Below are 15982 nucleotides of genomic sequence, written 5' to 3' on the forward strand. Positions count from 1 at the left end.
CCACATGATTACAGTTGAATAACCCAGGTCGTTTAGCTGAATGATGCTAAATTACATTTATTAGAAATACTATTCTTACAGGTCTAGTGCCGACTTGTGAATCAGTGGAGTTTTTATATATTGGTAGGAATTTCTCAGAGAAGTCGGGTCCCCCTAAATATGGTGTGGTGACCTAGTTAGGCCTTCTTTCTTATAGCCTCATGTCTAGTTAGCCTATGAAAAAGTGTGTTGAACGTACAGAATACCAGAATATCATGAGGAATATATTGATGTCCAGAAATATCGTAGCTGTTTACAACACAAAGCCGGACAACACTTCTATACAGTATGTTGGCCTCTCAGAAGGCCAGCTGAGCTGTCTGACTCAGTGTATCTGGCTTGCTTCGCCTTTCAGATAATACAGAATTTCCACACAGTGGCTCAACACTCGACAAAGCAGGAGACATTAACACAAAACAAACAATACCTTTAGAAAAGGGTTTTATTTTACAAAATGCAAAGACTCTCTTTTTAGAATAAGGCTTGGGGTTTTATTTTACACAATGCTCTCTAACAGAGGCTTTCCCAGATGCCAAATGCTCAACATTCAAATATATAGAGATATATATGTTTATATGCAAGCAATAATAACACACTTGGTAATCGCAACAGTTAAATGCATGAATAATACCATGAATAAACAAGCAGCAAATAATATGAGATAAAACTCAAGAAAATATAATATAGGATGACCTGAAAGAGATCAGAAATATATATACACTGAATACATCAAATGGTTACTTTGGATGTGCACCTCACTCACTCACATATCACAAAGAAAACACCTCAAATGATCAAAGCCACTGACCACACATCACAATGATTTGATTTAAAAATGTATGAAGCGCACGTATGCCCATGGGCGTCTTGGCGCTAAATAAAGACAAAGGTACCCGGGGAACATCACGGCTTGGTCTGAGTGGTGGAGAACAGCCAGGTTTTTACCTCTTTTCTGAATGACAGCATGGAGGAACTGTTTTTGAATGTGATTGGGAGGAGGTTCCAGGTCCTTGCTGTGTGTAGCAGAAAACTTCTGCCCCGCCACCTGACCTGTTTGTATCTAGGGATCTGGATTAGTTTAGCTTGGCTGGAACGAAGATTCCTGGATGGCTCATACAGTCGTAAATGGGGTTTTAAAAACTGAGAGCCGCTCCCATGCAGGGCCTTATAGGCCAAGCATACAGACTTGAATTGTATTTTTTTTCCCATTGGGAGCCAGTGTAGGGATCTTAGTCGGTGTGAAATCGGCTCAGACCTGGGGATGTCCAGAATCAATCTAGCCGCTGCATTTTGCAGGCGTTGTAGTTTTGCTAGGTGCTGAGCCTGTATCCCAGCATATAGAGCGTTTCCGTAATCTAGCCTTGATAAGGCCAGGGCTGTTACCACCGTTTTGCGAGAATCTACGGGGATAAATGGCAGGAGCTTCCTAATAATTTTCAGAATATACCAAATAGTTGATGCCAGTTTATTGGACTGGGCGTCAAAAGTCAATTTATTGAATAGTAGGATGCCCAGATTTTTCACTTTATTTACTGGCAGTGGGCGATGGCCTAGGCTGAGTGGCCACCACTCTGGGGACCAAATTTCCATGTCAGTGCCTAGCAGCATGACTTCACTTTTGTCTCCATTCAGTTTTAAACAGTTACTCTGCATCTAGTGATTGACTCGTGTCATGCAATTTTGAAATTTTCTGCCGTCTCTTTGACATTATTTTTGATCGACACCACTATTTGGGTGTCGTCAGCATAAGAGATTGGTAGAAACCCACAGTTCCTAATGATTGCAGCTAGGGGCTCTACATACAGATTAAAAAGAGTGGGGCTCAAAGACGACCCCTGAGGCACCCCACAAGGAGAGCTGAAAGGCTGTAATTTTGCTTCTCCTAGCTCCACTGTAAAGGATCTGTTGGACAGATAGGAAGCAAACAATGATCAGGCCGACGAATGCACAATGGCAATAATCAAAGCTCAAACACCTCAAATGACCACAGCCACTGGAACCAGGCATCCCAATGGCACTAGTCAAAACTCAACACTTCACCTGGTGCAAACACCTCATCTTAGCCCACTCCTGACCAGGGGATTAACAGCCGTGGTTAAGAACCTCAGCAACCAGGGTTCCATACCGAAGTAGACGCGTCCGTCCCTATTCGGATTCCAAAATCCCAGTCTCTAAGTCAACAACCCTCAGCTTTATAATCTCAAAACACTCTAGAAGGTTCAAGAGAAACCTTCCCCTCTGAGCCAAAGATATCTTACCAGAACTGGCCAGCTTCCAAGCAAGCATTCCCTGGCAGGAAGGAGTTCCCATGTCCCCTCTCCAATCTCGCATGTTCCAGCCTTTATCTTGACGAAGCTCACAAAAGCCTTCCAGGGTACATTGAACAATCTCTCACAAAACAATCCTTGAACGTGATTAACCCAAACAACTTACAAGCGTTGCTGTGTGCGCAGATAAAGCTCAAGCCAAGCAGAGTCAGAATTCAGGATGACATGAGGCCATGTCAAAGCCAATAATAAGAACTTCATAGGGCTTATCAATGTACAACAAAATGCACATTTGTGCACTACTGCTTACAGCACTGCACTTCGAGACCAAAAAGTACATTCAACACCTCTCTCTCATGCTTTCAAATGCACATCCCACACGTTCTGTTCTTGGCAAGGCTGTTCTACTCTGTGACAGCTCCCACTGAAAGACAGGAAGATTACAAGAAATAAACCTTTAAAAGAAGCAAGGCATATGCAGGACGTTTTACATTTAGGCTAGGATAAAATAACACACCAAAGTCAATTAAAATAATGGTAGTCAAAGGTCATCACAGGGTGTCAGACCACAAGAGTGCCTCTAGCGCTACATTCCACCCCATGACCTTTGACTATCATCACATACATATATCACCAAACTGAACTTCTTAACTGAAAGCACAACTATGTCCTGGGCACACGTAAAGTAGTACTGCAACTAAGGTATGGGTTAATACAAAGGAATGTCAATGTTTATCATTGATGAATTCATGTAATTGTCCTTTATTGATCCAAACGTGAGCAAAAGAAAACCAGCCAACACGTGTTTCGTTGCCAATGGAAAATAATCCTGCGACTTCCTCAGGACTGCAGCAGGTGCACTGCGGTGACTCGCGGCCACGATCTCTCAGATGTTTGTTCCGGGTCCGCATGGTATTAAACCATACCTTAGTTGCAGTACTACTTTACGTGTGCCCAGGCCTTCCCTTCACACTTCTAGGAGTTTAAGGGATTAGCCCCTTTCTTGCTTGCCCCGTACATTCACAATCTCCTGAACAAACTATTACGTTTACACAGCAGAGCGCCATACTTCCTGAGTTACTCAAAACCCTTCAGCTAGAGTGAAAGCACAACTATGATTGAAGCACATGTTAAAACAGTAACATTATAAACTCATGTGCTGAACTGAAAGCACAAATCTAATTGAAACACACATTAAAACAGTGAAATTATTAAAGCATGTAATAATCATTTCAAAGCATGTGAAAATGTCTCATGCATATCTGGATACTCAGCAAGAATAAATGTTTGAGGGATACACAAAATGAATGATGCAAATAGAATCAAGCATATGAACTCAGTAATGCTCTTAATGTCACAAATGGCTAATTCTGGTAATTCTACTGATGAAGCAGCCAAACTTATATATTTTGAGCTTGAAAATAAAGGCAACATCAACACCTTTAAAGTGAGAAAAAAAAACATCTTCAATTTCACAATTTTTTTTCTCTCATTGACCAGCATTTGCAGAACAAATAATGTCCTTCTGTGTGAAAGACACACAGCCTTCTTGCATTCAAAATTATAACTGTGAACATTTTACTTCATGTTTATGATATCAGTTCATGATCAGTTGCTTGGTTAGTTCATCTGTTTCATTCAGCCACAGAATGTCAGCTTGCACCGTCCAGTGATCACTCCAGGGTTGGGAGGGGAGGGGTCCCACACCCACACGGGGCCACACAGACACGGGCATCCACTCGCAGGACAGGGACATCAGATACACCAACCACGTCGCAGTATGATGGCCTGGAAAAGACACAAGCATCACTCTTCTTGCAAAAAATATTTTTCAAAAAGCGCACGTTTTCTTTTTTCTGTTTTGGGTCAGATGGCAAAATATTATCGTTTCTGTCTGCACGGTTCTCTGCTGGCTCTGGGGAATTATCTGAGAATACTACCCACACTTTGGACTCTGAATTCTTGGTATTGAACTGAAATTCTCATTTTCCTTGCACAGTAAGAACGGCTGGGGCAGTCTCCTTCCTGACTATTTTTCCACTGACTGCTGAATACGTGCACCCTTTATCAATTGGCAGAAGCCCAAGGCAATCCATCTGCTCTGTCTGCTCTGATAATTTCCTTTATTCAACTCGCTCCTCACCTTCTGTGGTACTAGCCTGCGCTGTGCATACTGACACATAGGAATCACAGTTCTAAGTAAGTCTAGGGGAATATGCATCCCTTCATTCTCTGCCCAACTGTTTGTATGGTCTTTCTCTCCTAGGTGCTCGCACTTAGTCATGCACACCAAATCAGAATCGTGTGTCACCACCTCTGTCTCCAAGATTTTTCATCTGTAAGGGAATTAAAGGTTCTGTCTAGTGAATGTTTAGGACCACGAGCAAACACAGTAGCTGAGCCTTGCAGTACAATCTGCCACTTCACTGGGGAATCCTGTGTCTCAGGCACCACCCCTGGACTTTCTATTGGGACATGCACTAACTGTTCATGCAAAACTGCAGTTTCTGTCTGCATGTGCCATTTAATAACATTTGCTTCTTCCCATTGCATTTGAAAAAATTCAAAAGTTAAAATCACATTATGTCTTATTGTCTTCTGCCCAGTGTCTGTCACAGGGCATGCAAAATATTCTCCAGCATTTGAAACTGTTTCAATCCACAAGTCTAAAAGCATACTCTTCTTTCCTTGTTTTTCACAATTACTAAAAGTAGCACACTGCTCCTGAACTGGCACACAACATGTAATGTCACCTTCCTGAATTGACCACACGTTTAAAACACACTGAACAATCTGTTGTACAGATTCAAGAGCACATTGCTGCATTTCTTTTTTCAAAATAGCAGGTTTATTATTCACTGACATGTCTGATTTATAACTGCAACCACTGGTCGCTAATTCTAAGAGACTGGTTTGTATATCTTCCTGCACGTTCACATTTTCTCGGTTCAAATTAATTTCTGGCTGAGCAACATCTTCAAAAGAATTAGTTAAAACCTCCGGTGAAACTTGCAGATTAACTGCCAACATCTCTAAGTTCACATTTTTCATGAATGACTCACCCTGGCTATCTGAACAGTCTGGCAAAACGGATTCAGAGCTTGGTACATGTTTAACTCTTTTTTCAAAAACGTGTTTTCAAACTGAGCGTCAGCTAACTCTCTTTTCAACTTACTGCATTCTTTTTCCAAGAGTTCATATTTTTGAAACATGCTAAGCAATGCATACAAAATGACACCACTATTTCTGTATGAAATACCAAGTTGTTTTCCCTCTTTGAGAGGCAATTTCTGGCTCAAATAACTCAGTTGGCATCTGGGATTCTGCAACTGAAAACATAAGCATTTTAGAGAGCATCTTCCCCTTTTAATTGTCTTTTCATATCCTGGCAGGTGATGCCAAAAATGTCTGGCTTTGCCTTTCAGATAATACAGAATCTCCACACCGTGGTTCAACACTCGATGAAGTAGGAGACATTAGCACAAAACAAACAACACCTTTAGTAAAGGGTTTTATTTTACAAAATGCAAAGACTCTCTTTTTAGAATAAGGCTTGGGGTTTTATTTTACACAATGCTCTCTAACAGAAAGGCTTTCCCAGTTGCCAAATGCACAACATTCAAATATATAGTGATATATATGTTTATGTGCAAGCAATAATAACACACTTGGTAATTGCAACAGTTAAATGCATGAATAATACCATGAATAAACAAGCCGCAAATAATATGAGCTAAAACTCAAGAAAATATAATATAGGACGTCCTGCAAGAGTTCAGAAAGATGTATACACTGAATACATCAAACGATTACTTTGGATGTGCCCCTCACTCAGTCACACATCACAGAGAAAACACCTCAAATGATCAAAGCCACTGACCACACATCACAATGGCAATAATCAAAGCTCAAACACCTCAAATGACCACAGTCACTGGAACCATGCATCACAATGGCACTAGTCAAAACTCTACACTTCACCTGGTGCAAACACTGCATCTTAGCCCACTCCTGACCGGCGGATTAACAGCCGTGGTTAAGAGCCTCAGCAACCAGGTTTCCGTACCGAAGTAGACTCGTCCGTCCCCATTCGAATTCCAAAATCCCGGTCTCTAAGTCAACAACCCTCAGCTTTATAATCTCAAAACACACGAGAAGGTTCGAGAGAAACCTTCCTTCCTGAGCCAAAGGAATCTTACCAGAACTGGCCAGCTTCCAAGCAAGCATTCCCTGGCAGGACGGAGTTCCCACGTCCCCTCTCCAATCTCGCATGTTCCAGCCTTTATCTTGACGAAGCTCACGAAAGTCTTCCAGGGTATATAAAACAATCTCTCACAAAACAATCCTTGAACGTGATTAACCCAAACAACTTGCAAGCGTTTCTGTGCGCGCAGATAAAGCTCAAGCCAAGCAGAGTCAGAATTCAGGATGACATGAGGCATGTCAAAGCCAATAGTAAGAACTTCATAATACTTATCAATGTACAACACAATGCACATTTGTGCACTACTGCTTACAGCACTGCACTTCGAGACCAAAAAGTACATTCCACACCTCTCTCTCTCTCTCTCTCATGCTTTCAAATGCACATCCCACATGTTCTGTTCTTGGCAAGGCTGTTCTACTTCGTGACAGCTCCTACTGAAAGACCGCAAAATTACAAGAAATAAACCTTTAAGAGAAGCAAGGCATGTGCAGGATGTTGTACATTCAGGCTAGGATAAAATAACACACCAAAGTCAATTAATATAATGGTAGTCAAAGGTCATCACAGGGTGTCAGACCGCAATAGTAACTCTAGCACTACAGTATCCAAAATATAGGGCTATGTTTCTCCGTTATTATGACCCTTCCACTAGCATGTCATGGCAGCCAAATGAACATCTGTAAATCTTGTTGATGATCTGTAAATGTCAATATAGTTTTTGCGCCACACCGTTACCCAAACTTATTGAGACTAAGAATGGCCATGTAACTCCCAACAGGCCCATAATTTGCCAGTGCCGAGCAGATAGTAAGTCAGCTGTGACTTATCTGCTGCTGCATTAAAGGGCAGGTTAGTGCCGCTGTCAACATGAGGAAATGAAGGATTTTCCTAGCAGAAGCACTACCTCAGACTGTTATCCCCTCTGCCTTAAACGCAAGAGGCTGAGTTTGGCTCAATCTTAACTGCTTTCGGGGTGGCCTGCTAAGCTTGCCCCGCCCTGGCCGCCTAGGCTGTGAGGTCTGCCGTGCCAGACATCAAAATCGGGCCATCCTAACACCAGAGAGATCTCATCGATCCTGCTGGGATGATGCCTGGCTCAGCTTACATGCGGTGACTCCGACAAGCTGTTCAGCGCCAATTCAGCTGCAAGGGTGATTGTTTTTTGAGAAGTGCTTCTGAAGTAATCTCGTCCCTCATGGTCTGCTGCCGGAGCCAGTCTGGCCTCAAAATGGCTGACATGGGGACACCACATCAATGAAAGGATCCTCCGCTTTTCACAGACCTATCCAGCGGTGACCAAACTTAAGAGCAAATATTCTCCTTCCTACCAACTGCACTCCAGATGTATGGTAGGTGCACTTAGCCATGCTGTCCTACCCACCTCATGCTCTATAGCATTGGGGACCCTCGATTCTGTGCCTGACCCTAAGATGGCCACTGCTGAAACACTGTGCTGTACTCGACTTCCATCAAGTTATATTGCAGGCATTACTCGACCTTACAACCAGCTATGAGGCACATCAGTGGGGGCACTGGTGGGATATCAGGGGGTCAATCTGTAACCCTGAACTAAGTGGGTCTCCTACCTCTCGCCAGACTGCATGCACTGCTACTACCAAATATATACCCAGCCAGCTTCACCAATCGCTCTAATTCACTCCCAGAAAACCTCACGAGGGAGGTATTACTCCACCAACATGGCTGATCAAGGGATACATGATGCAAGGGGGTGAGCTCTAAGGACCTAAAACTGGCACAGAAGAGGTCTAAGAAGGAGCCTCCCACCCTAGACTCCCGATCAAATCAAAAGCTGATAACAGTAACAATAACCTCCGCCTACCACCTCCAGGATCCCTCCAGGCCAAAGACCACCGCTCGTGAGTGCAACAGCACCTGAAGGCCTGGCTGAATTGGGCAAGAAGTTCATGCCCTGTAAATATGTAATAAATAATTGTCCAACCCTAATCGCTTCTTAAAATGTAATCTTGAGTGATTTTGCATCTTGTGTGTATATATATATATAACTCTAACCACTAGTATCTGTAGTAGACTTTTGTACTTACTAGCATTCTTATGTGAGTTTAGAATTTATCTGTTTGTATCTTTTCCTTGAATGAATTTGCAACTTGTATATATGCAACTCAAACAACAAGTATCTGTAGTTGACTTTTGTACTTACTACCATTCTTATGTGAATTTAGAGTTTTTCTGTTTGTATCTTTTATGTAACTCATGTACTCTGAAGTCCTTATGTAATGTAACTGGTACTTTTTTAAAGCACTCTGACGCCTTCGGGTAAAGTTTGTGCTATACAACATCGCACTAAATAAATAAAATAAAAAATGTGATTCTCCAGCCAAGCCCACAAACCCAGAAGGGATTCCTACACAACCACCTTTTAGAAACTCTATCAAAGACTTTCTAAAGCCATAGCCAGTGCTTAATTTGAACCGGTGCTTTCCGGTGCTAAGCACCGGCACTTAATTGGTTACCGGCACCGGCACCTTATTGTCAACACCATACTTAGAGCAGGATACCACATGGTGGCGCTGCTCATCAAATTTAGAGATGAGCAGAATAACGGTTGTAATATACATTAAAATAGTGTTAATACCTGCCTCCCCAACCATTCCTTTATCTTTGGGGACCTGGAATAATCTGAACTGGCGCATTTGCATGCGAAAGATATGGATAGTAGTTGTTTTGGCAGCGATGACAAGGGCGATAGGTGGTGCAAGCTGCAGTGGCCTCCTGGTCAGAGCCCTGGCACTTAATATTTTACAAATTAAACACTGGCCATAGCGCTCCGTTGATTGAAAGAATTCTAGAAATAACTCAGCCCAGTGACAACCACATTTGTAGTGTGCTCAGTGCACTGGCGCCTATGAGTAAATGCACTCACTGGTGTTTTCAGCCAAGCGTTGATGCTCCTTGCCCAGGGCGATTAGCTTTATTGCGAACACCTGGGCAAAGTTGTCAGATAAGCAAAATAAAATAAATTATTCTGTTTTAAAAGGCTTTGGTATTGCCAATTGGGTTCCCTTTAATATATACACGTTCCTTCTCTGGGGGAGGCGATGTTAATTCTTGTTGCTCAGTCTGTACTCATCGTCATGTACTTTCCTTCTCGAGACTAAATCAAGAAAGGCATCAGAGTTATCGTGTGAGAAAAGACTACTGTGATTCAATGTATATATAGGGAACAATTAGCACAATATATATGTACATATATAAAGTAAGGCTTAGTTTGAGAGAAGCAGGTTCTGATCCGCTGTGATACAAAACGTAATTAGTGAGAGGGCAGTGGGCACAGGCGTGCAGCGATAGGTGAGTGCCATATGTGCCACGTACGAGTGCCCGTGCGCCGCTGTGGATGAAGTGCACGGGTCCGACCCTGGGTGGGCAGAGCTTCAAGTACAAAAGGGGCAGGGTGCAGTTGTAAAATTAGGTACCACGAAATTGTATTAAAGTAACATTTGTTATTGATAGATCTTAGAAACGCGTAACTGCTGTATTACGCCCAATATGAAACGTGATCTGGTATAAACAAATTCTACTAAGTGCTCTATGGTTGCCTTAAGGTGTTTTTCGCCCTGTACGGAAACCCGAATGCATATAGTAGCATATTCTAACTGTTCTGCTTAATGAACTGTAATGCTCGCATCGAAACATCACCAAATCATCTCAATATTCTTTTTTTGCCTCAGGGTTTTAAAAGAGCAGTGGATTCGAGCAAAGTACCAAAGAGAGGAATTTACAGCAAACAAACACATCAGTGCTTGGTACATATCAGGTGAATAGCATGTGAAGACCTTGACAGTGCTGCTGAAGTTGTTCTTGTTGGATTGCAGAAGAAATATACGGATGGGTTAGAGGTGTGGAGGTGAGGCGAGGGTTGGTAATATAAGATATGAAGGTTACCCTAGTGTACCCAAGAGGTGCTCTACCTGACGAATGAGGATTTGTTGAGGCGCAAAGCCAAGAACCCATCCCTTGACAATGTTTTTCAACATTTGTTTTCATTTCCAGTCAAATATGGCATTTTTTTAACTGTATATATATTTTTTCCAATATAAAAATAAAGATATTGATATGTATCTATCAGTAGAGCAGCAAAAGCAGCAACTAAATATTATTGTGTTGCCTTACTAAAGCCCCACTCTCCCATTGGCTGTGGCCTTCCTTAAAATGCTCCTTTCAGTGCTCATGAGGATATATTTTAAAACCACTATTTGCCTATTACAGTCTCTCATGTAACATTCCTACATCATGAACTGGGTGTATCATCCTTCCATTGTATAACACACATTTGCAATGCAATAGGTCTCGCGAGAGTTTAAGCTATTGGCATTGTAAATGACAATGCCTTTTATTTATCCGTTTTGATAATTAACACATAGATAAAAGGCATTGTCATTTACACTGTCAATAGCTGAAACTCTTGTAAATGCGAGACCTATTTCACTTCAAAGAAGCGGCCGCCATTGTCCTGGACTGCTTGGAAAGTTAAAGCCCACATAGTGCACTGAGTCTTGCAGGAAAGCATGTCGTGCCTCTAGTAGGAGAAACTCATTAAAGAAAAGAGTGCTTACAGAGTAAATAAGACATCCATGTAACAACAGAAGTAAAAGGGCCAGTCCTCATGGGAGGTAACAAATGAAGACAAGGTGGTACTAAGGAGGGACTAACAAGCCTATTAACAAATCAGAAGTCCGCATTTGCAAAGGATAATGACACAAGCCAATGAAAAATATGGGGGGAGAGTGGGTGGCGCTTCAAGTCCATACTCCAATACAGCATGCCTCGCAGAGCAGCGCATTCGCTGCCCAGGCTAGATCTAAAAAAGGATCAAAACGAATCTCCAAAATTACAGAAAGCTTTACTGGACACTGGGCAAGATCTTTGCCAAAAGCATCCATGAACATCTTGCTGATTGGTTGGAAAAGGAGAACTTTCTGCCGTATGAACAATCTGGCTTTCAAAAGAATTGATCTACACTAGTTAACGATCCTTCAAACAATCTTAGATAAATATGTAAAATTGATAAACTAATCAGTTTATGCTGCATTCATTGATTTCGTCATGCCCTTTGACCGCGTTGATCTTCTAATTTTTGGGGGAAAACTTGCACAAATGGGTTTACCTGCCACACCTTTAAGATTAATAGTTGCCCTACACTCATCAACCTGCTGTAAAGTGCTGTTGGGGGGAGACAGAGGGCTCTCGGAGCCAACTGCAACTAAAAATAGCCTAAAACAGATTTTTTTATAGGCTCATTTGCTTTTTCCTTTGTACCGTGGAGTGGTGTGGCTCACTGGTTAGAGGCAGCAGACCCGGAAGCAGAGGACGGCCCGGAACCAGGGTTCAATTCCCGACGTGGTAGGGTCGTGGACCAGGGCCAGCGGACTTGATAATTCTCGCCTTGGTGCCTACTCTAACCAGGGATCACACTCGGCAACTCTGGGCATTAGTTTGCCTCATCTCCACAACGGCCCCCCACATTCGCCGGGGATGCCTGGTTTCACCTTGGAGATACCCAGGAGGGACCATCTCACAGGGATAGCCAGGACGGGTTCCCCAGCGGTCTACAACGCCACGACGCCTCAGGGCAGCAGTGCGCTTTACAAGACACATACACATTTATGTGATTTACCAAACCCATTCTGTTCCATTAATAATTTCCCTCCTAAGTTAGGACATTTTAGCTGCCATTCACTTTTGTATGCCAAAGATTTAATTTAATTAGATTTGACCCCCATTGGCGTACAAAGAAATTTAAATAAACTCCATGAATATTCTAAGAAACATTCATTAAAAATCAATGTGCAAAAAAAGTACAGATTTTTTTCTTGAAAGAAAGAAATAACTAGCATCTTTTGGGCTCGTAAGACATGTATCCTCATCTCTGTAGAATTTTCTCACAGAACCTAGATACAAAACTACATATTGCTCATAATGGCTTGGAAGCCCTTGCACATAGCGGAGCCATTAATACATTCTATAAATCGGTTGGTAAAAGGCATTTTAAACATATGATAAAAATATATATTGCCAAAATACCACCAATCTGTTCTATCTGATGGAATATTTTCCTCATATATATTGCCCCTTTGTACAGAAAATGGAGGATACAATGCTTTGCTCCTTTATTAATGTTACACCTAGCACACCAGTTGCAGTGGCTAGAACTTGGGATCCTGACTGCTTATGTTTGTTTTGTTCTACTGAAATTGTGTGGGGGTTTAATATTTTGCATATTAGCGAAGGTTTCCTTAGATGGATTTAAAAAAATGAATTGTTACTTAAGTATTTTTAAAGATAACCTGATTGAAGTACTAGCCATTTTGGAAATTCCACTTGATTATTTAAAAACTTGGAAATATAGCCACTTGAAGCTTGCCTTAAAAAGAGTAACTCCCACTAATGGTTATAGAGTGACAACCTGCCTTGCACCACTTTGAAAAGTTGTAATGCTATTTTAACTATAGCCATATTGAGGAACATCCAACCATATTATTTTTGGACTTCGTACATTGTGTTAAAAGAGCCCTGTTTGATTGAGAGCAGATAGACTACCAATTATGACAGCAGGAGCAAGAGGTTGGAGCAGCAACCCCAATGATGACTGTGTGTGTCCACTTTGTAATATTGGAATACAGGATATGAATCACATTTGTTTTATTCATTTGTCTTGGACAATGTCTCACAAAATGTTTAGATCCTTTCTTTCAACATTGTGACATGTCTAAAGAAAGTGCTATCCTATCTTTGTTTTTATCTTCCACAAATGAGAGATTATGTTACCCCATATTTAAATTTTGAAAGTGCTTTTTAAAGATATTTTATGTTGGGACTTTATTGGACAGTTGCACTTTGTTATATTGGCACAATAACTTGTTTTATTAGATTTATGTTATATTCATATATTGTTGTCTCCAAAAGGGGACTGACTGAATCAATAAAGTTGACTTCACTAAATGCGCATTTAAAGGCCCCAACAAATGGCGAACAACAATGAAAAGTATGTAAAGCAGTTTTTCTCAATGCATCACTATGTTTTGTAAAGAAAACTGGGTTGAAATAGGGAAATACAATGTCAAAAGATTTGGAAGGCAAGGGAACTTTAATATTTAATATTAACAGTGTAAGCAATTAAAATGTTGGTGCTTTACTATTAACATTAAGAGGTGATGAGAAAAATACTTTGATGCTAACCACAATGACAGATAAAGAAATGCTACAGTTAGAACCCTTTCTATTTAGATCATTAAGTAGCCATTGGTTGATGTCAGTGGTATTGTCCTAAAGCCTGATACCAAACAACGAATACGAAAAATAAGAAAAGTTAAAGGCCCAAGACTAGGGTCTTAAGAATAAAACTGCAAGACTGGGCAATGGTACTGACTATGCCCAGACACAAACGCGAAGCTCTGACACTAACACGCCGCCTTTGAAGATTACTATAGTTTTCACTTGCAAACCGAGGCATATTCTATCTGGGACTGAAGTTGCAGGGGCACGCTCAAAATGTTAGCAGCTGCATCTGCAGCCGGAAATGTAGGATGCTAACTGCTTGGAAATCGCTAACCATTTGCAAAGACAAATTTGCCCCTGCAGATTCACTTCCCCTAAGCCTAAAGCTGACGTAATCATTTTTTAACCAGGCTTTGGACCCTCAATAGCCACTGCATGCTCCTCTGAGGATCAGAGTGGGTGACTTCTAATGGCTGGGACAAGGGTCTGTGTTCTGTTGTACTGTGCTAATGATAAGAGTGTTGGAATACTGATGCCCGTGCGGACCTCTGCAGGCATATTGATGAGGCAGGCACTATGGAAATGAGCAGTGCAGACTTCAAGCATACAAAAAGAGGTGCCCATTTTGCAATGATGCCCTGCCCCTTGGTACATGTGGATGTGGCTTCAGAATGTACACTGCACATTACTAGGCACATTGAAATTTACCAGCCACTTGTAATAATGACCAATGGGGAGATTTTGATACTAACAAAAGCAGCGTTCAGACCACTCAATCTAAGGAATCAAATTACATAAAATATACTGATATTATTCAATAACTCTGTCAATAAACCAGTATTTGGCCCTATCAATAATACGCTGATGATGCAATTGAAAGTCTCAGACTAAGGATTGTGGTGAGAATGTCCACAGATGTATTTATTTGCATCCATGATTAGATGTTACATAAAGAGAATTTTCTATATTACAAACGTATTTTTATTTGCCAGCGTGTTTTCATTTAGAGATCTGTCACCCAAGTCTAGGATTATCGTCAGCCTATCACAGATGTTAATTTTTTGAGTGCAGCTAAGTGCAGCATTAATTACACTTAATGATGGGCCAACTGCATTTAGTAGTATGGTCAGAGTACCACTCGTACAAACAATTTAAATTCACAAACCTACGCGTGGAGACCTCTACCTTCCCAACTACTATCTTTTCTGGGCTGAGACCTCTGCGGTGCTTTTTAAGTGCTCATAGGTGAGAGAAGAGCCCGGTCTGAAGCCTGTTCCCCCTATTTAATGAGGCTCCACCCCCTTCCAAGTTTCTAGAGACCCGGCATTGGCATGGAAAAATAATGGGTTTCTCCTGTACCGTAAGCCACCACTCGACTAGTGGTTCCCTGCAGACCCCTATTGACAAGGAACTGCAGGTCATGCTGATCAGAGAATCCCATGAGCTGCCATCTGCATGGCTCCAGCTCTCTAGGAGAGTGAAAATTGTGACTTCACGATGGGATGGAAATTATGCAGAGGGTGATGTTAAAGTGGAGGTGCGATTGAAGGGAAAACCCACATATCGAGCCACTGCACACTTCCCTGCCTTAATTACAAACGCTGCTCACATTCGCCTTCCAAACTAAGTTACAGATTTTTCAGCATTGGGCCTCATCTTGTCATCAACACTGGGATGCGGGGCCTCAACTGTAGGATGCTCTATTTCTTCACCTCAGATTCTACCAGGAATCACTTATTGCTCAGAGAGAGAGTAGACCTCTTACTGTTCTAGTTATTGAGCAGTAACGAGGCTATCTGTGGTATCTGTCCATCACCTATGTCACTTGCACTGTAGAAGATGGCAGAACATTTTAGAAGAGACTGGAACAGGGGTACCTTGTGGTCATGAAGTTCTAGAATGTAGAGTGAGGAGCCTGCTTGCTCCTGAACTGGCAGTTGGTGTGCAATGGCTGAGGTGTATGGAATAAACATGAGGCTTCTCTTCACTCTCTGGTCTGCTTATTGTGTAATCATTTTATCTTGCATTGGACACTGTCAATGAGGACGGGATGCGTCCAGGGACACCTCCGCATGCACTCGATGCAATAGGAAGATTGTGTGTGACTGCTCTCAGGAACTGAAAGACATTCAAGGAGGTACCCTGTTTACACAACTAAGTACAAGATTGTTGTGTCTAACTGACTCTGGTACCTAGTGAGTACTTTTGCGGATGG

At 41.8% G+C, this 15982-nt stretch overlaps 1 protein-coding gene across 4 annotated transcripts in view; it reads left to right on the forward strand.

The window, feature by feature from the left end:
- The window catches only part of ADAP2 (ArfGAP with dual PH domains 2), a 184050-nt gene that overhangs the window by 109440 nt on the left and 58628 nt on the right, over positions 1 to 15982 (forward strand). For all 4 annotated transcript variants that reach the window (XM_085617208.1, XM_085617207.1, XM_085617210.1 and 1 more), the window contains one exon: positions 10221 to 10306. In XM_085617208.1, the coding sequence (XP_085473334.1) occupies positions 10221 to 10306 (86 nt within the window). The remainder of the gene's footprint in view (positions 1 to 10220; positions 10307 to 15982) is intronic.

Source organism: Triturus cristatus, chromosome 7 (genome assembly GCF_964204655.1).
Source record: "Triturus cristatus chromosome 7, aTriCri1.1, whole genome shotgun sequence".
NCBI lineage: Eukaryota > Metazoa > Chordata > Amphibia > Caudata > Salamandridae > Triturus > Triturus cristatus.